This window comes from Salmo trutta, chromosome 19 (assembly GCF_901001165.1).
Source record: "Salmo trutta chromosome 19, fSalTru1.1, whole genome shotgun sequence".
Taxonomy (NCBI): Eukaryota; Metazoa; Chordata; class Actinopteri; order Salmoniformes; family Salmonidae; genus Salmo; species Salmo trutta.
In genome coordinates this window covers 56,366,843-56,391,815 of record NC_042975.1, presented here as the reverse complement: position 1 = coordinate 56,391,815, position 24,973 = coordinate 56,366,843, and the positions used below count along the sequence as shown (strand labels likewise).

General features: G+C 42.3%; 1 protein-coding gene across 5 annotated transcripts in view; it reads left to right on the top strand.

Moving 5' to 3' along the window:
* The window catches only part of elnb (elastin b), a 64,970-nt gene extending 46,921 nt beyond the window's left edge, over positions 1–18,049 (top strand). For 2 of the 5 annotated variants that reach the window (XM_029701826.1, XM_029701823.1), the window contains 22 exons: positions 2,479–2,541; positions 2,762–2,794; positions 3,428–3,448; positions 3,558–3,584; positions 3,674–3,688; positions 3,894–3,917; positions 4,031–4,075; positions 4,955–5,014; positions 5,416–5,865; positions 5,971–6,087; positions 6,494–6,994; positions 7,110–7,445; positions 7,531–7,851; positions 7,974–8,006; positions 8,088–8,408; positions 8,531–8,563; positions 8,645–9,007; positions 9,674–9,733; positions 9,894–9,932; positions 11,986–12,027; positions 12,479–12,544; positions 16,299–18,049. In XM_029701826.1, coding sequence (XP_029557686.1) covers positions 2,479–2,541; positions 2,762–2,794; positions 3,428–3,448; positions 3,558–3,584; positions 3,674–3,688; positions 3,894–3,917; positions 4,031–4,075; positions 4,955–5,014; positions 5,416–5,865; positions 5,971–6,087; positions 6,494–6,994; positions 7,110–7,445; positions 7,531–7,851; positions 7,974–8,006; positions 8,088–8,408; positions 8,531–8,563; positions 8,645–9,007; positions 9,674–9,733; positions 9,894–9,932; positions 11,986–12,027; positions 12,479–12,544; positions 16,299–16,345 — 3,017 coding nt within the window. In that variant the 3' untranslated portion in view covers positions 16,346–18,049. The remainder of the gene's footprint in view (positions 1–2,478; positions 2,542–2,761; positions 2,795–3,427; positions 3,449–3,557; positions 3,585–3,673; positions 3,689–3,893; positions 3,918–4,030; positions 4,076–4,954; positions 5,015–5,415; positions 5,866–5,970; positions 6,088–6,493; positions 6,995–7,109; positions 7,446–7,530; positions 7,852–7,973; positions 8,007–8,087; positions 8,409–8,530; positions 8,564–8,644; positions 9,008–9,673; positions 9,734–9,893; positions 9,933–11,985; positions 12,028–12,478; positions 12,545–16,298) is intronic. The other 3 variants (XM_029701825.1, XM_029701824.1, XM_029701827.1) reach the window with 3 other exon arrangements.
* Positions 18,050–24,973: the final 6,924 nt, after the last annotated feature.

The following is a 24,973-nucleotide window of genomic DNA, read 5'->3' as shown; positions in this document are numbered from 1 at the left end:
GGACACAACACAATGATACAGATGTCTCAAGTTTTGAGAGAGCGTGCAGTTGGCATGCTGACTACAGGAATATCCACCATAGCTGTTTCCAGAAAATGTAATGTAATTTCTCTATCATAAGCCACCTCCAATGTTGTTTTAGAGAATTTGGCAGTATGTCCAACCAGCCTCACATCCGCAGAACACGTGTATGGCATCGTGTGGTTTTCTGATATCCACGTTGGGAACAGAGTGGCCCATGGTGGCGGAGGGGTTATGGTATGGGCAGGCATAAGCTACGGACAATGAACACAATTGTATTTTATCGATGGTAATTTGAATACACAGAGACACCGGGACAAGATTCTGAGGCCATCACCTCATGTTTCACCATAACGCTGAATGTCGCAGGGATCTGTACACAATTCATGGAAGCTGAAAATATCCTAGTTTTTCCTTGGCCTGCATTCTCACTCATTGAGCATGTTTGGGATGCTCTGGATCAACGTGTACGACAGCGTGTTCCAGTTTGCATTCAGGACAAAAAGTGAATTGTTTTGCCACATTTTTTGCAGTATTACTGTTGTGCCTTGTTGCAAACAGGATACATTTTTTGAATATTTATTCCGTACAGGCTTCCTTCTTTTTACTCTGTCAATTAGGTTTGCATTGTGGAGTAATTACAATGTTGCTGATCTATGCTCAATTTTCTCCTATCACAACCATTAAACTCAAACTCTTTTTAAAGTCACCATTGGCCTGATGGGGAAATCCCTGAGCGGTTTCCTTCCTCTTCGGCAACTGAGTTAGGAAGGACACCTGTATCTTTGTTGTGACTGGGTGTATTGTTACAGCATCTAAAGTCTATGAATAACATCGTGATGCTCAAAAGGGATATTTGATGTCTGCTTTTTTTTTTAACCTATCAATTTGCGAGGCATTGGAAAACCACCCTGGTCTTTGTGATTGAATCTATGTTTGAAATTCACTGCTTGACTGAGGGATCTTATAGATAATTGTATATGTGGGGTACAGATATTAATTTATTTAACTAGGCAAGTCAGTTAAGAACAAATTTGTATTTTCAATGACAGCCTAGGAACAGTGGGTTAACTACTTTGTTCAGGGGCAGAACGACAGATTTTACCTTGTCAGCTCGGGGATTCGATCTTGCAACCTTTCGGTTACTAGTCCAATGCTCTAACCACTAGGCTACCTGCCGCCCCAAAGAGATGAGGTAGTCATTCAAAAATAATGCACACAGAGCGAGTCCATAACGAATGGGTTAAATACAATTGTTTCAAGACATTTCAGATTTTCATTTTTAAATCATTTGTAAAAATGTAGAAAACAAACTATTTTAAATTCAGGCTGTAACACAACAAAATGTGGAAAAAGTAAAGAGGTCTGAAAACTTTCTGAAGGCACTATATCAGGGCTCGAAAGCTACCTTCCTGTAGGTTTTCATTTCAAACCCAGTTGTAACTAATCAGATTCAGTTTATCAACAAGCTAATTATTAGAATCAGGTGCACTAAATTAGGGTTGGAGACAAAACCTACAGGACGGTAGCTCTCCAGGAACAGGGTTGGAGAGCCCTGCCCTACAGTTTATAGTGCACTACCTTTGCCCATGGCCCATAGAGCTCTGGTCAAAAGTAATGCTATGTAGGGAATAGGGTACCATTTGGGATGTTGCCTAGGTTTATGTGGACAGAGGTAACAGTATTAGCGGTACTCTGGATGGTGCCTCCATGGAATTTAGATATTTACATTTGGTCTGTTGGAGCAGGTTTTCATTAAGTTACGGTAAATACGTGGTTACACATGCCATAACTTTGCAATGGATGTTTAAATAATAGCTAGGATGTCCAATATAAACACTTTTCTCCCTTTTTGTTTGCTATGTCACACTGGGAATGTCACTGCATGTGTCATATTCGTTCCATTAATATTTGAAACTTTCCCAGTTTTCATAGTACAGGTAACTGCCAAAATAATGGAAACACTTGAGTAAATGAGGGATGCAACGTATATTGAAAGCAAGTATTCCACACAAGTGTGGTTCTTGAGTCAATTCAGCAATGAGCATCCCATCATATATAAAAATGCTGGGTAGGCTATTATTTTGGCTACCAAAGCTATACCCCCATAGGATGACAATGCCCCCATTCACAGGGCACGAGTAGTCACTAAATTATTTGATGAGCATCAAAACGATGTAAACCATATGCCATGTCAGTCACCAGACCTCAACCCAATTAAACACTTATGGGAGATTCTAGAGTGGTGCCTGAGACAAGAGTTTTCCAACAGCATCAACAAAATTATGGAATTTCTCATGGAAGAATAGTGTTGAATCTCTCCAATAGAGTTCCAGACGCTTCTAGAATCTATGCCAAGGTGCATTGAAGCTGTTCTGGCCCAACGCCCTATTAATACGCTTTATGTTGGCGTTTCCTCTATTTTGGCAGTTACCTGTAGTTACTTTGTTCCACCAGGTGAGCCTGGTGGTGCCGGTGGGGTTCTAGAAGGATCTGGAAGTTCTGGTGGCCCAGGAGATGGTGGGTGTGGTGGGATAGGCCAAATCCTATTGCTAAAACCATTCTAACATTATTTCTGGCCAACCAAGATTTAACCATTGACTTCAATAAGTGCAACAGTGGTTTTAGAGAAGAAGCCATAAACTAAGGTGATGTTTTTGACATTATATAATTAGTCCCAGTCTTGGGCTTTAGTTGTATGTGTGAACACATGCATTTCTCTTTCTTTTCTGTTTAACAGATAAATCGGGGCTTGGAGGGACAGCAATCCCAGGTGTGTTCATCTGATCTTTTAGAGAGAATGTAATAGGTCTCTACTGCATCTGTTAACGAGCACTGTTTGTGTTAAAGTTACCTTTGCTTCATCCCCAACATCACTGCATCCTCTCTGCAATATCATTGGCAGTGCTGTGTGTGCAAAGTACTAGTAGTTGGTTTTTGTCTGGCTTCATGTGCACACATATGATACCAGAATACTTTGTGTGCTTTCCGCACCCTATAGTTCACTACATAGTTCACTACTTTTGACCAGGCACTACTTTGACCAGAGCCCTTGTCAGGCCCTGGTCAGAAGTATCGCACTATATAGGGAATAGGGAGCCATTTGGCACGCATCCCTGTTGTGTTCTACAGCATATTGCAAGGACCATAGTCATTGTTCTCTGTTGTCTCTTTTGGCAACAGGCATCGCTATTATCATTAGTGACACAGGCCCTGATTCACCCAGTAAGGCAGTATGCATCGCGCTCTCACCCTTTCTCTCTCCTCTCTTTGCTTCCAACTCTGAGTTTCTCACACATCAGCTCTCAACCCTTTTCATGCTAACTTTTATCACTATTATGTAACAGATGTACAGTACATAGTATTGTTTCACTTATAAAATGTCTGTTTCCATTTGGTTCCGTAGGTGGAATTGCAGTGCCAGAAAGTAAGTGACTTAAGAATCTGATGTTATCTATAAGTATGATATACTAATCCTGAATTCAATAAGGTGTGGTTTCATTGGCCAACATCTGAAATTCTTGTGTCTTATACAGCTGAGGCTGGAGTTGTTCAACCCAGTGGTGAGTCTGTGGTGCATTGATATTATCTTGATGTCTGTGTCACCATTACATGAAGTCTAATACTATCTTTCATGTCTTGTGTTATACAGCTGGGGCCGGAGTTGGTGAGTATCAGTTGTCTTTGTGTTAATCGTGATATCAATATACATTATGTAATAACAGCCTTTTAATTATTGATATCTGTTGCATGCATTTGTGACTTACGGTATTCTTTCTCTCTTTATTTGTCTCTCACTCCATCCGGCTTCCTCTCTCTCTTGCTCTAACTCACTCTCCCCCCTCTCCCACTCCCGCTCTCTTGAGCTGCAGATGGGGTAGGAGTTCACTCTGGAGGTGAGAAATAGAATAACCACATATTTGTAAACTTATCCCATACCCTTATGTCTAGGTACCTATTTTTTCATTCTGTGGTCTGCACTTGGATCACGTGGTCTGTCTTTCTGCAGAGGACTCAGGAGCTGGTGGTGAGCACCAGAGCCAGTCTGGTGCTGGTAAGTGACTGTCAGACCCCTGATGTTCCTCACATAAATGGGGAAACTAGAGACTAATTAAAACCAAATACTTTTAGACTTTTACTCAAGTAGTATTTTACTGGATGACTTTCACTTTTTTAACTTTCTATTAAGGTATCTACTTTACTCAAGTATCACAATTTTGTACTTTTTCCACCACTGTGTGTGTGTGTGTGTGTGTGTCTGTATATAGATACCTTTGGACATGATGCTCGTCTAACATACAAAGAGATGTTTTAACTAGCGTTGCTAAATAAGTCTGTTTGATCCAGTCGAATTGGCTGTTTGAAACTGAATGTAGATTATTTGTCTTACTACAACACTCAGAAGACATGTGAGGAGCATGAAAGTACCTCCAGAGTGATGACCTCATTGACAACAGGTTCATCTATTTCAACCTTTGGTCTCTCCATCAGGTTCCTCTAAACAACCAATTTGACAGAGCTTAAAGAGTTTTGAAAAGAATAATGGTAAAAGTTGCACAATCCAGGGGTAGAAAGAGGCATACCCAGAAAGACTCACAACTGTAATCGCTGCCAAAGGTGCTTCTACAAAGCATTGACTCAGGGGTGTGAATACTTATGTAAAAGAGAAATTTTTGCACATCTGTCTTAAAACATGTTTTCACTTTGTCATTATGGGGTATTATTGTGTGTAGATGGGTGAGATAAAAAAAAAATGTAATCATTTTTGACTTCAGATTGTAACAAATGTGGAATAAGTGAATGGGTTTGAATACTTTCTGAAGGTACTGTAGATGCCAAATCAAGCTCCGCCCCTATAGCCTTCAGTAGTGCTTGACTAACAGTTATGCTGTGTGTACAGGTGATGTCATTTTAAGTCCTTTATCTTCATTAGGTTTGGGAACAGGCATCGGTATTGGTGCCGGCGGAAAACCCTCTAACGAAAGACAAGCAGGTGATGGTTTCATCGTGTACATGATTTCACCAAAACAATCCCCTGTAAAACTTAAAACATGAAATATCAGCTAAGTCTGTCTGAATGAAACTGTTAAAAGAAAAGTTATTAACAAGAGACAATTGCAGCAATTACAATCGAGGTATGCTGTGATCCACATCGATCGGTCTGGCAAGGTTTGGGATAGGATAAAGTAATCCTTCTAACCCCCCCCCCCCCCCTTTAAAAGATTTAGATGCACTATTGTAAAGTGGTTGTTCTACTGGATATTATAGGTGAATGCACCAATTTGTAAGTCGCTCTGGATAAGAGCGTCTGCTAAATGACTTAAATGTAATGTAAATGTAAATGTAATGTAAATGTTTGGGTCTGAAACCTCTGTCACCTGATTGGTTCTACAGGTGCTGGTTCTACAGGTGCTGCTATCGGTGATATCACTGGAGGGGGGAGACTACCTGGCGCTAAACCTCTGAAGGCTCCAAGAGGAGATACACCTGGTGAAGGAGAGGGAGATGCAGGAGGAGGAGCAAGAGGTGTTGGTGGAGGTCCTGATGGTGCAGGAGGAGCAGGCAGTGGATCTGGCGGAGTAGGAAGAGATGGTGATGGTATAGGAGGAGGAGGAGGACCAGGAGGAGCAGGCAGTGGATCTGGCGGTGTAGGAAGAGATGGTGATGGTAAAGGAGGAGGAGGACCGGGAGGAGCAGGGGGGAAAGACGGTGTTGCAGTTAGAGTGGGAGGAAGTCCTAACGGTGCAGGGGGAGCTGGAGGTTCAGGAGGTGGAGGAGCAGGAGTAGAACCTGGAGGAGTTGGAGGAGGTGCAGGACCAGGCAGGAGTGACAAACCACCCAAAGGTACAGTTTAAAAGCTACTATAACAAGACTATATAGGGCTGTCCCTGTCAACGAAGTGATGATTAAGATGACACTTTAATGATCTGTTGGTCTCTGCAACTTTAGGTTATGGAGCAGGTGGAGCTGGCAGTCTGGGTGCAGGAGGTGCTGGAGGAGCAGCTCTGGTCCCTGGGACTGGTGGTGCCGGTGATGTAGGAGCTGGAACCCCCAAACCAGGAAAAAGTAAGCCATGACTTCAAACCAGATATACCAAACAAGTCTTCTGGTTTCAACTCAACACCACAACAAGATGATTGTCCTGATGTCTTCATTATGGTAATTATTCTCTCTGCAAGCTACAGAGCTGGTGGAGTCCTGCCAGGTGGAGGTATGTTAAAGTTACTGCCCTGTCAGTCTGAAAGGCGCTCACACACACACAATGTTTATTTTATTAGAGCATTAATCACAGGCTTGGTTTGTCAGGTCTACATTACCCAACTGGGGCTAGAGAAGGACTTGTCTCAGGGAAGCCAGGCAAAGGGACCTTTGAGCATTCTTTCAGCTGTCTGCATGTCTTTCTGTGTTTGTATCTCTTCTAAAAAAATATCTGCACAGGCTCATCCATGTAATTTCTCTCTCCTCCACTTAGGATATGGTGCTGGCCAATTTGGAGCAGGAGGACGAGGTCCTGGAGGATATGGTGCCGGACCAGGCGGATACGGAGCCATTCCTGGAGGATATGGCACTGGACCCGGTGGTTATGGTGCTGGTCCAGGCGGTTATGGTGCTGGTCCAGGTGGTTATGGTGCTGGTCCAGGCGGTTATGGGGCTGGAGCTGGTCCTGGTGGCTATGGTGCTGGGCCAGGTGGCTATGGTGCTGGGGCTGGGCCTGGGGGATATGGATCCAAGCCATACAAGACTGGAGGTGCTGGAGCCGGTGGTGTTGGTGGAGGTCTGGGTGGAACTGGTAGCCTGGGTGTCATAGGAGCCGGAGCAGGACCAGGAGGAGTAGGTGGAGGTCAAGGAGGAGGTCTAGGTGGAGGTCAAGGTGGAGCTGGACCAAGTGGCTATGTACCAGGTGGAGTTGGTAGCAGATACCCCACAGGTGCTGGAACTGGTACAGGAACTGGCACTGGAAAACCACCTAAAAGTATGGCAGAAACATTGTCACATACATTTTTAATAATGTCACATCACATTTACATCATGTGTGAAAATAAAAATGTATCCTAGTGTCTGTGAATTCACTGTCCCCTCTGTTTCAGGCTATGGGAGAGCTGTTGGAGCTGGAGATGGGCTTGGGGGTTATGGTGGCGGACCAGTTGGTTATGGACCAGGAGGAACTGGGGCCGGACTAGGTGGGGCTGGGGCCGGGCAAGGTGGATACGGTGCCGGACCTAAAGGTTATGGACCAGGTGGTGCAGGGCCGGGAGGAATTGGGGTCAGACCAGGTGGAGCAGAGGCCGGACCTGTTGGCTATGGTGCTGGGCCTGGAGGTTATGGGCTTGGGGCTGGTCTTGGTCCTGGCGGAGCTGGTCCTGGAGGTTATGGGGCTGGACCTGGTGGCTATGGACCAGGTGGAGCTGGATCTCATAAATATGGTGAGTACATCATCTTTTTAGATGTTCCATTAATTCTCTCAAAGAATAATAAATCTTTGTTCTGATGAAGTTCTTCCGCTGACAGGTATGCTAAGTGGTTCCCTTGGAGGGGGACAAGCAGCTGGCCAGGGAAGAGTGCCAGGAGGGGGAGCAAGGACTGGGCTAGGTCAGGGAGGAGTGCCTGGAGGGGGAGCAGGTACTGGGCTAGGCCATGGAGGAGTGCCTGGATCTGGGCTTGGTGGTGGTAGTGGTCCCGGTGCTGGGTATGGACCTGGCATTGGAACTCATGGTGGTTATGGACCAGGAGGTGGTGCTGGGACCGGACTTGGTCAGGGAAGAGCCGGGGCAGGACCAGGTGGCTATGGACCACTTGGAGCTGGGGCTGGACAGGGAACTGGAGCTGGAGGTAATTACTGCTTTTAAGTGTGGATCAATGGAGATCTCCTCTTTGTATTTATTTATACACCTCTCCACTCAGAAAAATGCACTTTAGAGCAAACAATTTGTGATACCTGTTTTGTATTGCAGGGTATGACGCAAATGCAAAAGCTCGTAAATATGGTGAGTATATAATCTTTTTAGATGTTCCATTAATTCTCGCAAGGAATAATCTTTTTGCTGATGAAGTTCTTCCACTGACAGGTATGCTAAGTGGTTCCCTTGGAGGGGGACAAGCAGCTGGCCAGGGAAGAGTGCCAGGAGGGGGAGCAAGGACTGGGCTAGGTCAGGGAGGAGTGCCTGGAGGGGGAGCAGGTACTGGGCTAAGCCATGGAGGAGTGCCTGGATCTGGGCTTGGTGGTGGTAGTGGTCCCGGTGCTGGGTATGGACCTGGCATTGGAACTCATGGTGGTTATGGACCAGGAGGTGGTGCTGGGACCGGACTTGGTCAGGGAAGAGCCGGGGCAGGACCAGGTGGCTATGGACCACTTGGAGCTGGGGCTGGACAGGGAACTGGAGCTGGAGGTAATTACTGCTTTTAAGTGTGGATCAATGGAGATCTCCTCTTTGTATTTATTTATACACCTCTCCACTCAGAAAAATGCACTTTAGAGCAAACAATTTGTGATACCTGTTTTGTATTGCAGGGTATGACGCAAATGCAAAAGCTCGTAAATATGGTGAGTATATAATCTTTTTAGATGTTCCATTAATTCTTGCAAGGAATAATCTTTTTGCTGATGAAGTTCTTCCACTGACAGGTATGCTAAGTGGTACCATTGGAGGAGGACAAGCAGCTGGCCAGGGAGGTGTGCCAGGAGGGAGAGCAGGGACTGGACTAGGCCAGGGAGGAGTGCCTGGATCTGTGCTTGGTGGAGGTAGAGGAGTCCCTGGTGGTTATGGTCCTGGAGCTGGATTTGGACCTGGTGGTGGAACTGTTGGCGGTTATGGACCAGGAGGGGGTGCTGGAACTGGACTTGGCCAGGGAGGAGTTGGGGCCGTACCAGGTGGCTACGGGACTGGGCCTGGTGGTTATGGACCAGGTGGAGCTGGACAGGGTGCAGTGAAGCCAAACAAATCAGGTTATGGCTCCTCCTCCTTGGGTGGAGCTCTCTTTGGACCAGGTGTGGAAGAAAACATACTTGTATCCCCTCTGTAGTTAACTGTCCAAGGTCTTGGTGTAGCTACAACTGATGATAACTAGACACATGCTTACCTTTTCACTAGCCTTCTGGCGCTTTTGAATTTACAATCAATCTGTTCTTCAGGTGTGTCCAATTTACCTGTTAGTCCATAGGTGCGTTTAAGAAGGGAAACATTCCATTTGTTTTGTATGTAACAGTGATGCATTTTAGGATACATGTGAAATATAAAAATTTTGCCAAATAAGGTATTTCTTTGGCAATTTTGAAACGTAAATATATTTGTAATACATACATTTGGAAATATATTTTTAGGCCAATTCTTTATATCTACCATGTATTTGATATGGGAAAGGTCATTGTTTGGTGAACGTAAGTATCTGTTTCGGGTTTAAACTGCTGATACAAATAATAATGTGGCTGTGTAGGGTTTCTACGCAGTAATAATAGCAAAGTCATTTGCACTTTGAATATTGCTGGTAAAAAGTCACAGTAATCCATACTAAGATTTGCTATTTGCAGCTTTACCGGAACATTTTGGAATGTTAATTCAAATTGTTCAACTGAAATTGTTTGCCGCAAACAGCACCCATGTTGAACTCCCTTCTATCTTACACACACAATAACACACCTGTACCTGCTATCCAGGTGTTGGAGCAGGTGGGGTACCTGGTGCTGGAGCTACCGGGCGAAGAGGAGGAGTACCAGGTGAGTTACCTGGGGTGTAAATATAGGGTGTACCTGGAGTTAGGTACAAGGTGAACTACCAAGGGGGGTAGGAACATACATCCCATGTGTTGGTATTCTCATGTAGCCTCTGCCTGTTTAGTGCAGGCTAGATGGCTTGTTTACTGTGTCCTCTTTCCAGGTTATTATGGCTCCCAGGGTGGAGCTGGCTATCAACCAGGTGAGAGCAACACAACAAAGACCATGGAGCTTTAACAGTGCAAGTGTTATGAACATGTTGCTAAATATGGTTCTGAATTCAAACATGCAGTCCGCTGGCTCTAAGGAGCTGTTCTTTAGTTACAAACTTACCTGTCCTGTGTTAAACACACACACACACACACACACTCTGCCTAGAGCTGGCCATCCAACCAAACTGAGCAACCGGGCAAGAAGGACCTTTGTCAGGGAGGTGACCAAAACTCAATGACCACTCTGACAGAACTACAGAGTTCCTTGGCTGAGACAGGAGAACCTGCCAGAAGGACAACAGTCTCTACAGCACTTCACCAAACTGGGCTTTATGGGAGTGTGGCAAGACAAGAGGTCGCTCCTGAGACAAACGCACATGACAGCACGCCTGGAGTTTGCAAAAGGCACGTGAAAGTCTGAGTGCATAAGACAAAAGATTATGTGGCCTGATGAGACAAAAATGTAACTCTTTGAAATGTAACTCCTTGGCCTGAATGCAAAGCGCTGTGTCTGGAGAAAACCAGGCACAGCTCATCACCCTGCCAACACCATCCCTACCGTGAAACATGGTGGTAGCAGCATCATGCTATGGGGATGCTTTTCAGCAGCAGAGTCTGGTAAGGATAGAGGGAACAATGAATGGAGCCAAATAAAGGCAAATCCTTGATGAGAATCTGCTTCAGCGTGCAAACAACCTTACTTGGGCGAAGATTTACGTTCCAACAGGACAATGACCCTAAGCATACAGCCAAAGCAACGCCGGAATGGCTTCAGAACAAGAATGTGATAGTCCTTGAGTGGCCCAGCCAAAGGCCAGACTTGAATCCCATTGAACATTTTTGGAAAGACTTGATGATTGCTGTTCACCACCACTCCCCCGTCTAACTTAACAGAGCTTGAGAAAATCTGCAAGGAAGAATGGGAGAAAATCCCCAAATCCAGATGTGCAAAGCTGATACAGACATTTCCAAAACGACTCAAAGCTGTAATGGCCGCCAAAGGGGCTTCTACAAAGTATTGAGTCAGGGGTGTGAATACTAATGTAAATGAGAGACTTCTGTATTTTATGTTCAATACATTTGCAAACATTTCTAAAAACATGTTTTCACTTTGTCATTATGGGGTATTGTGTGTACGTGGGTGAGAATTTTTATATCTAATACATTTTGAATTCAGGCTGTAACACAAAATGTGGAATAAGTCAAGTAGGATGAATACTTTCTGAAGTTACTGTATATGTGATCACCTAAGGGGGTGAGGGAGAGCGATAATTCCTGAGGACAAAAGAGATCTTTGCATATGGTGTCGAGTACACACTGAACATATACAAGTTACCACAGAGATCATACATCCATATAGCATCAGAGTTACCCTCAGTGAACAAGTTTCAGATAGATACCAAACATGAATCCTTAGTATTATTATATCACACATTCCAATGGTAAGTCCTCTGGATACTGTAGAGAGAGAATTTGGCCTCTTGACAGGGAAGGGCTGACTGACCTTTGGGCATTATATTGGGCCATTTGCCACGCGGCCAGAGGTGATGTAGAGCACATTAAATTAGGACCGAGACTACAATGTCAATTCACAAATACCAATTAATCTCTGCTTCAAAATAGTCACTAGTGAAATATCTAAATAAGAGCCAAGGTGTCGTAAAATGTTGCAAAACCATATCAATTCACTTTTTCTCAATAGTTCTAAGTATAATCCTCCATTGTGTATGCTAGAAGAAGTTTAGGAGTTTTACTATAGAGATTCACCCAAAGAGACGTCTCACATGAGTTTATATTCACAATGTTCTCCCATGGTAAGAAGAAAAGATGTTGGAAAAGCTTTAGTATACAATTTTCTGAGAGTCAAAGTCTTTGGGTTTAATAAACGTTGATATTGCAGAGATGTCAGTCCTTTATTTATTATGTTAACAAATGCCTGACAAAAAATGAACAGATTAAATAATCAATTCAGTAGGAATGATCAGCTGTTTATTATGACTGATGTGGGTTTGTCTATTTCCTGTTATTTTTCTTCTCCTCTAGGAGGCTACGGAGTAGGAGAAGTGGGACAAGCAGGGCAGAAATGTAAGACATTCCGCTTCACATATTATAATCAATTACTGTCCTGATAGTCAAATGCACATGTAAGCCCAAATACACATGTATGCATGCTCGCACACACATACACGCTTGATTGGATGCTTAAATGCATGCAAACACACACTCACGCTTGCTCACAGTTAATTAACACATGTTAATCTTGATTAGCCTGACACCTCACTGAGTCAGAATGATTAACATACTACTGCAAATGAAATAAGATCAGCTCAAAGACTCGCAAATTGTTTGCTATTTTTTTTGTCTTTTAGGGACTTGGTCTCATTTTGCTTAGTGATGAAATGAGTTAAAACTACTTGACCTTATGGCACAACCCCTGATACATGAAATAGGCATGTTTCTGGCATTCCTGAGCTGTACTGGACACAATGTTTCAGTTTAAATAGATGAACCTCCTTGTCTTATCCTACTCCTCCAGCGAAGGCACAGAAGGCAGCCAAATACACAGCCATGCAAGGCTTCCTGGGAGCACGCAGCTACAGAGGTAAACAACAACACAAAAGCACAATGTTTTGTGTTATAAATAATATACAGTGGGGTCCAAAATTATTTACCTACTTGATAAAGATGACCTATACTGTGTGCTAAAAAAATAAGAAATTATATTATTTTATACTAATACAATTGCTCGCAGAAATAGATTTTGTTTAACAAGTAATCAATTTTTTCTCAAAAAGGTAGGGGTCAAAATTGTTGAAACCTCTGTTTTTAATAGCTTTCAATACCTCACCTTGCGAGGATGTTTTATTTTTTGGAGAACACATTGGGAGGGATCTTAGTCCATTACTCCATACAGAATTCTCCTGGCAGAGGTGACCAAGTTTCTGGCTAAAATGTCCTGGTACTGGGTAAAGTTCATGATGCTGTTGACCTTAACAAGGGCCCCAGGACCCAGGACCCTATGGTGGTGGATCTTTGAAGTTATAGAAAAATACAACATTTTAAAACATCTGTCGTTCTGCCCCTGAAAAAGGCAATTAACCCACTGTTCCTAGGCCTGACTTGCCTAGTTAAATAAAGGTGAACTAAAAAAGAAGAAAAAAAGGTGACATGGCCGGCGGCTTATGGGCCTTGGAACAGTTTTTTTGACAACTTTTTTGCAATTTCTCAGTTTATATAATAAGCCTTTGGCTGATCAGTGGGCAACGGCCAGCCCCCCGTCCAAGATGGACCAGCACGGTTTTCTGATAGTTTGCGTGACTTCAGATCAGCCTAACATTCAAAGTCAAATGCGACAACAGCAAAGAGACCTGCGCCGACTCCATCATTAGTTAGACAGCCAAGATCATGAATCGTAAAAAACAGAAAGGGTGCCTATAAACGTAGAAAGAGCACATTCGATATTGTAACCTCACTCAACTTCATGGCTAATAGTAAAGGGCATTAACCTCATGATTACTGTAATAAAAGTGTCTGCCCTGCCCCTGTGCCTGTTATGCTGGAGTATGCTGCTGTGATAAGCGAACCACTCTCCTCTTCCCCAATGCACTTGAGAGAAAAATGCGTTCGATTTAAAAATGCAATTGCGGGAAAAACACATCTTTGGAAGCTTCTTCCCCTTGTCCCAGTCAAAGAGAGTAGGGTCTCAGCTTTCTGTAGGTATAATTTCTCAACTCTCACTATTCAGCTTAATAACAACGTAATAGAACCAAGATATTTGATATGGCTATGAGATATGGATGGAGCGCACGCTCTGGAAAAGATTAAACAACTTACTTCTGAACCAAATGAATTTAGTAAATGTCAACCTAGCAAGCCAGGCAACTAAAAGCAATTTTCTAAACAATGGTTTGGTTCATTTCTAACTAGTTAGCTAGCTGGCTAGCCAATTCAAATAATGACCAGAGTATAGCTGACAACTTAAGCTACTTTTTATTCGTTATTAGAGGAAAATAAATCCACAACATTATTTACAAGGTAATGGTGAGCTTACAGAAAATAGCTTACTGCCACAGTGTGAATAAATAACAGTAGGTCATTCTTTTAGAGAATTTTAGAACTCCTGCATTGTTTGGTCACCGGAGGATTTGGTCTGGTTGCCGTGGATGTCCGGTAACCATGGCAACGACATTGTGACAGTCACAGAGATGTAAACATTTTTAATGTCTGTGCGACAAGTTGCAGCGACGGCCTACAGACATTCCGCTAGAGTTTGACTCGCATTTTAATTGTCTACAGACATGTCGTTAGACCAAGTATAAACCGGCCTTAAAGTCATTAGCTTGGCTTTTATAACGTATAAGGCTTAAGCAGACAGGCTGACAGACAGAACAAAAAGAAGCACAGAGTTAAAGCAGAGAAGATGCTGACAGCACAACAGGGAGGGAAACGAAATGGCTACAGCAGAGGCACAGTTATAGCGGTGAGTTGTATCGCCAGTAGAGTTTTTACACATTGTATTTGTTTTAAAAATGAGCTAGTTAAAAAAGATGAGGACAATGTCTTGCCAGTCACTAGTAAAGAAATGGTTGATAAACAATGTACTGTTATGTGTCAGCACTACTGCCTGTTTTTAACTAAGGTGTGTAGGGGCGGGGCAGGGCAGGGTAGAGCAGGGGTCGGCAACAAGTGGCCGGCGGGCCAATATAAGTGATTTTTTTTGTACAAAATGTTTTATATGTACAGTACCAGTCAAAAGTTTGGACACACAAAAATAGGAAATAACACATATGGAATCATGTAGTAACCAACAAAAAAAGTGTTAAACCAATCTAAATATATTTTAATGTTGCCTTGATGACAGCATTGCACACTCGGCATTCTCTCAACCAACTTCAGCTGGAATGCTTTTCCAACAGTCTTGAAGGAGTTCCCACATATGCTGAGCCCAGCATTGTTAGGCCCAGCATTGTTAGGGTTCTAAATAAGAATGTGTTCTTAACTGCCTTCTTAAATAAAGGTTCAATAAAAATTACTGTTTCACGCGGTCTCCTCGGAACAGTTGATGTTGAGATGTGTCTGTTACTTGAACTCTGTGAAGCATGTATTTGGGCTGCAATTTCTGAGGCTGGTAACTAATTAACTTGGGTCTTCCTTTCCTGTGGTGGTACTCATGAGAGCCAGTTTCATCATAGCGCTTGATGGGTTTTGCGACTGCACTTGAAGAAACTTTCAAAGTTATTGACATTTTTCCATATTGACTGACCTTCATGTCTTAAAGTAATGATGGACTGTTGTTTCCCTTTGTTTATTTGAGCTCTTCTTGCCATATGGACTTGGTCTTTTACCAAATAGGGCAATCTTCTGTATACCACCCCTACCTTGTCACAACACAACTGATAGGCTCAAATGCATTAAGAAGGAAAGAAATTCCACAAATTAACTTTCAGCAAGGCTCACCTGTTAATTGAAATGCATTCCAGGTGACTACCTCATGAAGCTGGTTGAGAGAATGCCAAGAGTGTGCAAAGCTGTCATCAAGGCAAAGGGTGGCTACTTTGAAGAATCTCAAATATATTTTAATTTGTTTAACACTTTTTTGGTTATTACATGATTCCATATGTGTTATTTCATAGTTTTGATGTCTTTACTAGAAAATAGTAAAAAATAAAGAAAAACCCTTGAATGAGTAGGTGTTGTCAACTTTTGACTGGTACTGTACTGCATATATATATATATATATATATAAATAAATAATAATTTCTTCTTAACTGACTTGCCTAGGTTAAAAGGTAAAAAATAAAATATGTATACATTTGGGTTTTTGGGATGAGTTGGTAGTGCACACAGTGATGTGGGCTGGTGAGGATGAAATTCCAGGGCTGAACTCTTGTCCCAGTCCGTCCCTGACAGTAGGTATGGGATTCTTTTCTGCTTTTACATTCTCATTTCGATACTGAACCCACCACTGGTGTGCGTGGCAAAAGAGCTCTATTTTCATGTCATCTGACAAAAGCACAGTTCCAATCCAAATGCCGTTTAGCAAACTCCAGGCGTTTACATATGTTTGATGACAAAATAGAGCTCTTTGGCCACGTACACCAGTGGTGAGCTTGGTGTTGAAATGAGAATGCACAACCAGAAAAGAACCCCATATCAACAGACAAATATGGAAGTGGATCATTGAAGTTATGGGGCTATTTCGCTTCCCCTGGTCCTGGGGCCCTTGTCAGTAATTTCAGACACCACTGTGCATAATACATGTTGTTCCACCCTTGCTGTACTGTAAATATTCTTATTTGATTGTATGTAATTTGATCAAATGGCCCTGAGATACTGTGCTGTGAATGGTCCTTCAGGGGGCGCCGACTGCCAGGGTAAATACTGCGGACGGAGGAGGAAGTGAGAGCAGCAAAAAGAAGTGACCTCATCAACAACATTGTGGTGCTACTGCATGATTCCAGAATGTACTGATTTTCAACTACTAATATGTCCCTTTTTTCTTTTGAAGTGTGAATCTCGGGCAATGGCAAAACCAGAGCCTGTTTGATCTTTTATTCTGAAACTGTGATGTGTTAATTGTTCCTCACCTGTACCCCTTTAGACCCTCCTGTGTACCCCTTTACCTCCACCCCCCTTAACCCACCTGTGTACCCCATTTACCCATTTAGCTCCACCATGAGTCATGTTTGTTTAAAACACTGATACTAAGGCGTCCCACAACGGAGTGCCTCTAGACCTGTCTGTATGCTGACTGTCTGTTTTCTGATTAATGTGACTAACATCCCTCTACGAAGCTATGCTATTGACACACAGGCCCAGACTTACTCAACATTTGCACCTGCACTTTTCAATACACCTAGTTTTTGTTCAAGTTGTTTAGTTGCAAACATTTGCAAAATCTGGCCCAAGGCGTCTTGAGATATATACACACACTGCTGGTATAAATTAAAATCATAGGAGATATCTTTAGAGTGGTAATTTTACAACCACCATTTTTGATTTAGAACTGTGTCCACTCTGAACCCTCAAAAGCAGTGTGTCCACAGCAACGCTCATGTTCTAACTCTGCTTCTAGTTTCGGCAGTTCTCAAAAAAAGGGAGCTTATTGCCCTTAGAGCCATTAGTAAAGGTTTTAAGATTGTATATGCAGTCGTTTATAATGCCTTTACAGAATATATAGTAAGGTTTTAATAAGCCACTTGCCTGAAATATTATCAACATCTTTCTGTATGACCGTGTTAGTACAGCCATAGTTGAGATGACTGAAAATGTGCAAACGTATATTTTCTATTTAAAATCCTCATCTTGGCTTTACCAAGAGCAACAGTACCTACATGTACATTTGCAGTTGATTAAAACGAATATTATAATCATGCTGATCGCCACAGATTGGCCTGTTTTCAGACCTATCACCGTAAAACATAATTCTGTTAACTCAAATTATTTGAGAAAACTGATTGCCTTGACTCATTAAATTAAAGGAACACATTTTTTGTAAGTTACCAGTACTCAGTTCATTTAGTTTTAGTGACATAGACGGTTATGTTATACAGTGAACTGTAGAGAGCATATAGCTGCAAACTGTTGACAAAAGCCCAAATTGAACGAGACACGTTTTTTTACGCGCGTGAATTCACGCAGGAAATAGAATGCATGGGAGTGAATGAGAGACAGATGGGCCTCAACAGCGTCATTGCACATCAAATTAGAAAGCAAGTCTATTTCTCTCCACATCTACACGAAGCAATGCTGGTAAAATTAGCAAATAAATTGCCAGAAAATAGACTGTTTGCATCGTTATGTCTGGAAATGTGAAATGTATAGTTTAAAAGTGTCAATTTAGTGTTGATAAGTTTAACTGCCAATACATATTTGAAAACAATGGCATGGGATTTCGATCACAGGCATATAGCCTAGGCCAGGGGTCTCCAACCTTCTCTAGCCTGAGTTACTTTAAAAATAATTAAACATGTCGCTTCTCTTCTCCTCTCCCATTCAACTCTTCCTCAGGTCCTTAGTGTATAAGAGAAAGTAGTGCACTGTTTTCTGTCAATATACCTGGTAAAATAATTATTAATAAACAACTCTAAGGGGAGCCCTATAAAGTCTGATTTTCTTTTTCAAATTATGTTTTCAATTTCCCAAAATACGTTCTCTGTTTTATGTTTTCTGGTTTAAGATTGTTTTTTATTTTACTGTCAAAATTACAATTGTTCATAGAGAAACAACAAAATTGTTTGTTCTGAGTCCATGTCATGGTTAAATCACATCAGGTTACCTTTTTGGGGGGGGGGGGGGGGGGGGGGGGGGGGGGCTGGAGGAAAACAAATAGATTTCCCCTTTATTGTGCATCTATAGAGTAAGGAATGTGCTGTCTTATGTGCCAGTCTAGCGATGGTTCTGTACTGCTGCTAATTTCATGGCAAAGTTAGTAAATAACAAATAGATACAAATGATATACTTACTTATGATAAACTTCTGCCAGGTAAGCCTACTTTGCAGTTAACATTTAATTGAGAACTTTTTAGGGAAAGCATTTCTGTCAGCCCACAAGACGGTTATCGCATCAACTGGCTACACACAGAGTGATAGACAAACGCGCCACACCATATACAGTAGACAGACGGGCAATACTACCGGAAATTAATTGGCAGATATTGTTTAAGGTTTTATTTTTTATGCCAATAGTGGCTAACAAGGGGTGGGATGATGTCAATGTTGTGTTGATTAGATAGGTGGGAGCTTGCAGTGCCGGATACTTGGGAGATTTGTTTATGACAGTTTGCGATGGAACACATGTCCAATTGCATATGCTTTCAGAATTGTTTGGCGAGCTACTCATAGGTGAGCTGCGAGCTACTGGTAGCTCATGATCGACCTGCTGGAGACCCCAGGCCTTGGCAGACTACGGCTGGGAAACTCGAGGAACTACGATTTCAAGAGAGAATACTATTATGTAGGAAGAACGAGACTAGCTAAATTCCTTATAGACTGCTTGGGTTTATTAGCTACAACTCTCATGTTCATGAATAACAATTATTTAGCCTGTGCAGGCAGGTACGGTGGCTCCCATAGGACATCTAAGATGAGTCAAAAGGAACACACAAAAATAGTTCCCAGGTGCTATATAGCGAACATAACAAATACAACTGTTTATTATGGATTATCATGACGATTACGTTGACGTACACTACGCAGTATATGTGAATTGACGCTCGCCTCTCGCAAGCAAATTTCACACGGTTGACAGGCATCTCCTGGTGTGATTTCGGCTTAACACTGATGCAGTTCAAGTCTTTTCACTCTGAATTTAAACTATTTGTTTACTTTAGCTTTTTAAATTATGAAGAAAAAATGCTAAAACATTTTTGTAGTCTTTATTAACCTACAATTTCAACAATGTTTAGTCTTCTGATTTAAAAAAATGAAGTGCTTTATTTTTTTACATTGTCTTTGAATGCTCTGTAATGCTAGTGTTACCTGAGGTGTCATGTTACATGTTTAATGAAACTTTGTAATCTTGAGTTATCATCTATGGGCTCTAGTGTTTATATCATTAAGCCCAGACAGACAAAGAACATCTGTGTTTTACCTTAGAAGAGAATGATGCACTTTTTTTCCCACACAGTACACAGTTTTTAAATAAAGAAATTACCTGAATGTTGTGTTGTAAGTCTAACCTTTTCCAACACACGCATGCACACACACACCACTCTAGTGATGTCTGCTTTTTTGCACAGCAAGAGGAAACCGATACACCCCTCCCACCAAGGCACATGACATTCTACTCCCAGCATTAACCATAAGTGTTCCTCTGTTACCCTGAGTTACAGCCTGGGGCTATGCGTAGCATTAACAGAACCACAGTATACATTTCCAGTCAAAAGTTTGGACACACACATTCCAGGGTTTTTCTTTATTTGTACTACTTTCTACATGGTAGAATAATACTGAAGGCATCAAAACTATGAAATGACACATATGGAATCATGTGGTAATCAAAATATATTTTAGATTCTTCAAAGTAGCCACACTTTAGCTTAATGACAGCTTTGCACCCTCTTGGTGTTCTCTTGGTATTGCTTTGAAAATTGATACACTTGTAAACTCACTTTTGAGAAAAGGGCCTTTGAATATTTTGGTACCTACTGGAGAGCTCTCCTTTGTCTACACCCATTCAGCATTGTTCACACCCTCCTAAGCTTTAGCCCCACCCATTCCTTTAAGGATTCACATGAGGTCATGTGCTAAACAGTCAGCCTACAATAAGGAAAAATGTCAGGTAAACAGCAAGTGTCAAAACAGAAATATTTTATAAATATTAGATGACGCTTACCCAGACACACTAAAATGATGGGTCATGTAAAAGAAATGCATTAATTTCAGCCACATCCAGTGGTGGAAAAAGTACTTAATAAAAAAGTACTTTTTTTGCCGTCTACTTAATTATAAGGAATTTGAAAAGATTGATACTTTTACTCAAGTATGACAATTGACAGATAGCCAGGGGCACACTCCAACACTCGGACATAATTTACAAACAAAGTATTTGTGTTTAGTGATATGTGTGTGTGAATTGGATAATTTTCCTGTCAAAATGTAACGAGTACCTTTGGGTGTCAGGGAAAATGTATGGAGTAAAAAGTACATTCTTTACTTTCGGAATGTAGTTTAGTAAAAGTAAAAGTTCCCCAAATATAAATAGTAATGTACAGATACCCCCCCCCCAAAAAAATACTTAAAGTAAAAATACTTTAAATTACTACTTAAGTATTTTTGACCACTGCCCAAATGCCTTCACACCTGTACATTAGCATACTTTATATACTGTTACACACACACTTATCACATAGTATTCCATACATAAGTTAAGGCTATGCAACCTGAGTTGTAACCTGAGTGAGGTACACATGTACAGTACATAAACAGATGCATCCGCCATATATTTGTGTGGTGGACACTTGATACGGTCACATGATATTGTTGTGATATGTTACACAATCATGTTAAGAACACACATATCAATACTCATTTTATAAATCAATGTCTTGCTAAGTGGATGGTCTCTACAGAAGTTGTAAACGGTACAGCCAAATGGTTACTTGCATAGTAGCAATATAAGAAATAGAAAGTGTCAAATGCACAACATCAATTCACCTTGAAAGTCTAGATAAGAAGAATAACCTCATACAATGCAATGAAAATTATGTTCACCTGTGGTGGTACTGGTTGAACTGTGGCAATGGCCTGAAGTACGGAGTCAGGTGTTGTTGCCAGCCATAGCTTTCCACCAGCACCGTACCATCCTCCAGTCCAACCAGCTGTGGGATGTTGACCCCTGTCACAATGCTGTCCTTCACAACACCAGCAATCTCAGACAAAGTGTTCACTCTGGTCTTTCTGAAGTGCTGCTTGATGAGGTCGAAGAACCAGTCGGGGTCAAACTTGGTGTGGCCTGTGATCAGGAAGTGAAGGTCCAGACTGTGGTGGAGCTTGTGGTATGGTCCACCAGGCACAATACTAGAGCACAGCCTTGTTCTTGTTTTGACCACTGCAGTTATCACAATTCAGGTCCACACGTGTTTCCCCAACTCCGTAGTTGGTGAAGAAATGGTGCATGTAGTTGATGACTGCGCTGCTGCCTTTGCTTGTTAGGCCAGCTCTCTTTTTGATGGGAGGCATTAGACCATTCTCCTTGTATGACTGGTGGAGGAGAGTCAGGCATGTTCTACTGATGCTGAAAGACAAATTCCAGATACAAATATTTTAGCAGTATTATACAATAGATGCGAAATGGCATTCTGAGATAACATCACTACACACACGTAATGTTAGCTAGCTAGCCAGCCATCTAACATCAGCTGGCTAGCTAACAGCAAGCTTTAACTAGCAATACAAACCGATTGTCATAGCTACCTAAAGTTAACCAAATAGGTTTAATGTTATCTAGCTAGCATTAGGCTATAACTAGCAATATGAAATGGCATTCTGAGAAAACATCACTAACGTTATACACAATTCATACATGTAAATTAAAGTTAGCTAGCAAGCCAGCAATCTAACCTCAGCTAATGTTAGCTAGCTAACAGCAAGCTTTAACTTGGGGTCTTTCGTTAAGACATGTCACAATAACGTTAGCTAGCTAAAGAATTTACTAATCCCAATCAATAGAGTAATGTTACTAGCAATACAAACCGATTGTCATAGCTAAACTTAATTAACCAAATAAGTTAGGTTCAATGTTAACGTTAGCTAGCAAGCCAGTCATCGAGCTCCAGCTGGCTAGTTAACGGCAAGCCTTAACTTGCAATGAAAACAACTTTCTGACAAAATTAGAAACGTATAATATCTGAAACTGTAGCTAGATTTCCAATTGGCAAAATAGGTATAGCGGCCCAAGAAATTGGCCGATGGAGCTATACAGCTAACAGTCTAATATGCTCTAGACAGCTAGCGGGCCGCGGCGAGCAGATGGGCATTCAGTGGACGTCGCGATGTAGAGGCCAGTTGAGTACCCCCTCGAGCAGATTACGTCGTAGTCCTGTTGTGAAGGATCGGCGGGGTTCCGTGCCACATACCGGCAGTAGAAGGGGTCTGGGTATTGTAGCCCAGGAGTGGCTGATGGGCCTCTTTAGCTAGCCGGGAGAAAGGGCCTAGCATGGGCTAGTTCCAGGCTAATTGGTTCTTGCTCCGGGACCGACGTTAGCCAGTAGTCACTCGGATAGTAGCTAGCTAGCTGCGACGATCCAGGTGAAAATGTCCAGAGCTTGCAGTAGGAATCTGGGGATATGGAGAGAAAATAGGTCTGGTATGCTCTGGTTGAGTCGCGTTGTACAAACTGGCGAGAGCTTTCCGAGCTAAAGGTTAGCTGATGACTGCTAGCAGTGGTTAGCTGACTAGTAGCTAGTGAGCTGGCTAGCTTCTGTTGGGGGATTCCGGATTCGAGGTGAATAAAAATACTTTCGAAAAAAGACAGATCCGCACCACATTGGGTGAGGCGGGTTGCAGGAGAGTTGATGTTGAGGTTCAGAAAAAAAATTATACATGGGACAAGACGAAGGACAAAGACGTCTGACTGCTACACCATCTTGGATCAAGCTTGATATTGTTAATCAAGCTTGATATTGTGGGGTTAGGAGGAAGAACGTACAACTGGATAAACCTTCTAAATAGGAAATCCTTTATCAGGCAGCTGCCTGGTGGATAATGGTATACCACAGGGAAGTTTGATTAGTCCTATGTTCTCAATCGTGATTAATGATGTTTACTCTTAGGTACAGACAGATGTTAGGAGGTTGTTATTTGCAGATGATTTGGCTTTATGGAAGAGAGGAAGAAATGTGCCATACATAGTCAGGTACAGTAAGCAATTGAGGTAGAGCGGTGGGCATTAATGTGGGCATTCAGGTTCTCTGTAGAGAACTCGGACAATGTTCTTTACCAGGAGGAAGGTGTGAGATGAGGTATGCTTGGAGCAACTTGGAGAGGGTGGGGGCCTTCAGGTTCCTTGGGGTAAATGTTGACACTAGACTGACCTGGGTAGAACACATTGAGAGTGGTGGGGAAGTGTAAGAAGGTTCTAAATGTGATGTGCTGTCTGACGGGGAAGGAGTGGGGGACCATGTATGTTGCATTGATCCGATCTGTTATACTCTAGGGAAGTATAGTGTATGGTTCTGCAGCCCGGACCTCATTGGAAAGGCTAGATGTCATATAGGACAAGGACTCAGAATATGTTGTGGGGCGTTTTGGAGATCCCCAGTGGCTGCACTACAGGTGGAGATCGGGGAAATTCCATTGCAGATTAGGAGACAGCAGCTGGCAATGAATTTTTGGGTCAACCTATAGGGACATGGGGTATCTCATCCTATAAAAGGGATTTTACAGGCATGCTGGGAACATGAGCGAAGACAGAACACGAACTTTGGGTGGGTAATACCCAGGCGAAGGAGAAGGGACTGTATGGAAGGGAGTTTAGCCCAACGTTAGCTATTCCTGTGAATCCACCATGACTACCCCCGCTTCCAGTAGTTGATCTAGAAGTGTTGGAGAGACTACGGAAAGATAGGGAGGGTGTTGATCCATCTGATTTGTTTTAACAGAAGTCTGGATACTGTGTATCAGGACTTTGTGGCCAAATACACAGATGGTTCAACAGTTCCAAGGACAGGATGTACTGGGTCAGCATTTGTAGTGCAGGAATGTAGGGAGAATGTCTCTATATACGGTGGAGATGATGGCCATACTGTTGGCCTTGCCTTGGGTGGAGGAAGTTAAGCCAGAAAGGGTAGTTATTTGCTCTGATTCATGTGCAGTGTTAAGGCATCTCCAGTTCTTTTATATCACGTAGCAGACAAAACCTGCTTTGAGGTACTACAAACCCATGGCATGAGTAAACAAATGGGTATACAGATAATATTTACATGGGTCCCAGCTCATGTGGGAGTGGAAGGGAACGAGGCAGTTGATATACTGGCTAAACAAGCACTAAGTACTGGGGATGTTAATGTGGTAGTTTCAATGAGTTAGGCAGAGGCAAAAAGCATGATATGAACAGTGATGGTGGAGAAATGGCAGGAGCAGTGGATAGAGATACTAAGGGCAGGCATTTATTTCAAGTACAGAGGAAAGTTGGGGAGGGGAGGCTATTTTTACAAGATTATGGGTGGGACACAGCCAGTTGAATTAGACATTACATGTGATAGGAAAGCATCCAACAGGAAAATGTGAGTATTGCCAGGAAACAGAGACAGTGGACCATGTATTGATTCAGTGTGGACATTATTGGAGGGAAAGAGAGGATGAGATCTAGTATGAGGGAGAAGAGGATACAGGACATTTGTTTAAAGAGTATATGGAGTAGAACGTCATTTGATATAGTCTCAAATATTTTGTTATCTTTTGAAGAGCAACAGGGCTGGCAGGTAGGATTTAGTTTCTCCGTCTCTGGCCCACTCTCCAGTACAGTAGGTGGCGGTAATGCACCATAACGTTGGATGCCAACCACCGATAAACACCACCGAAGAAGTCT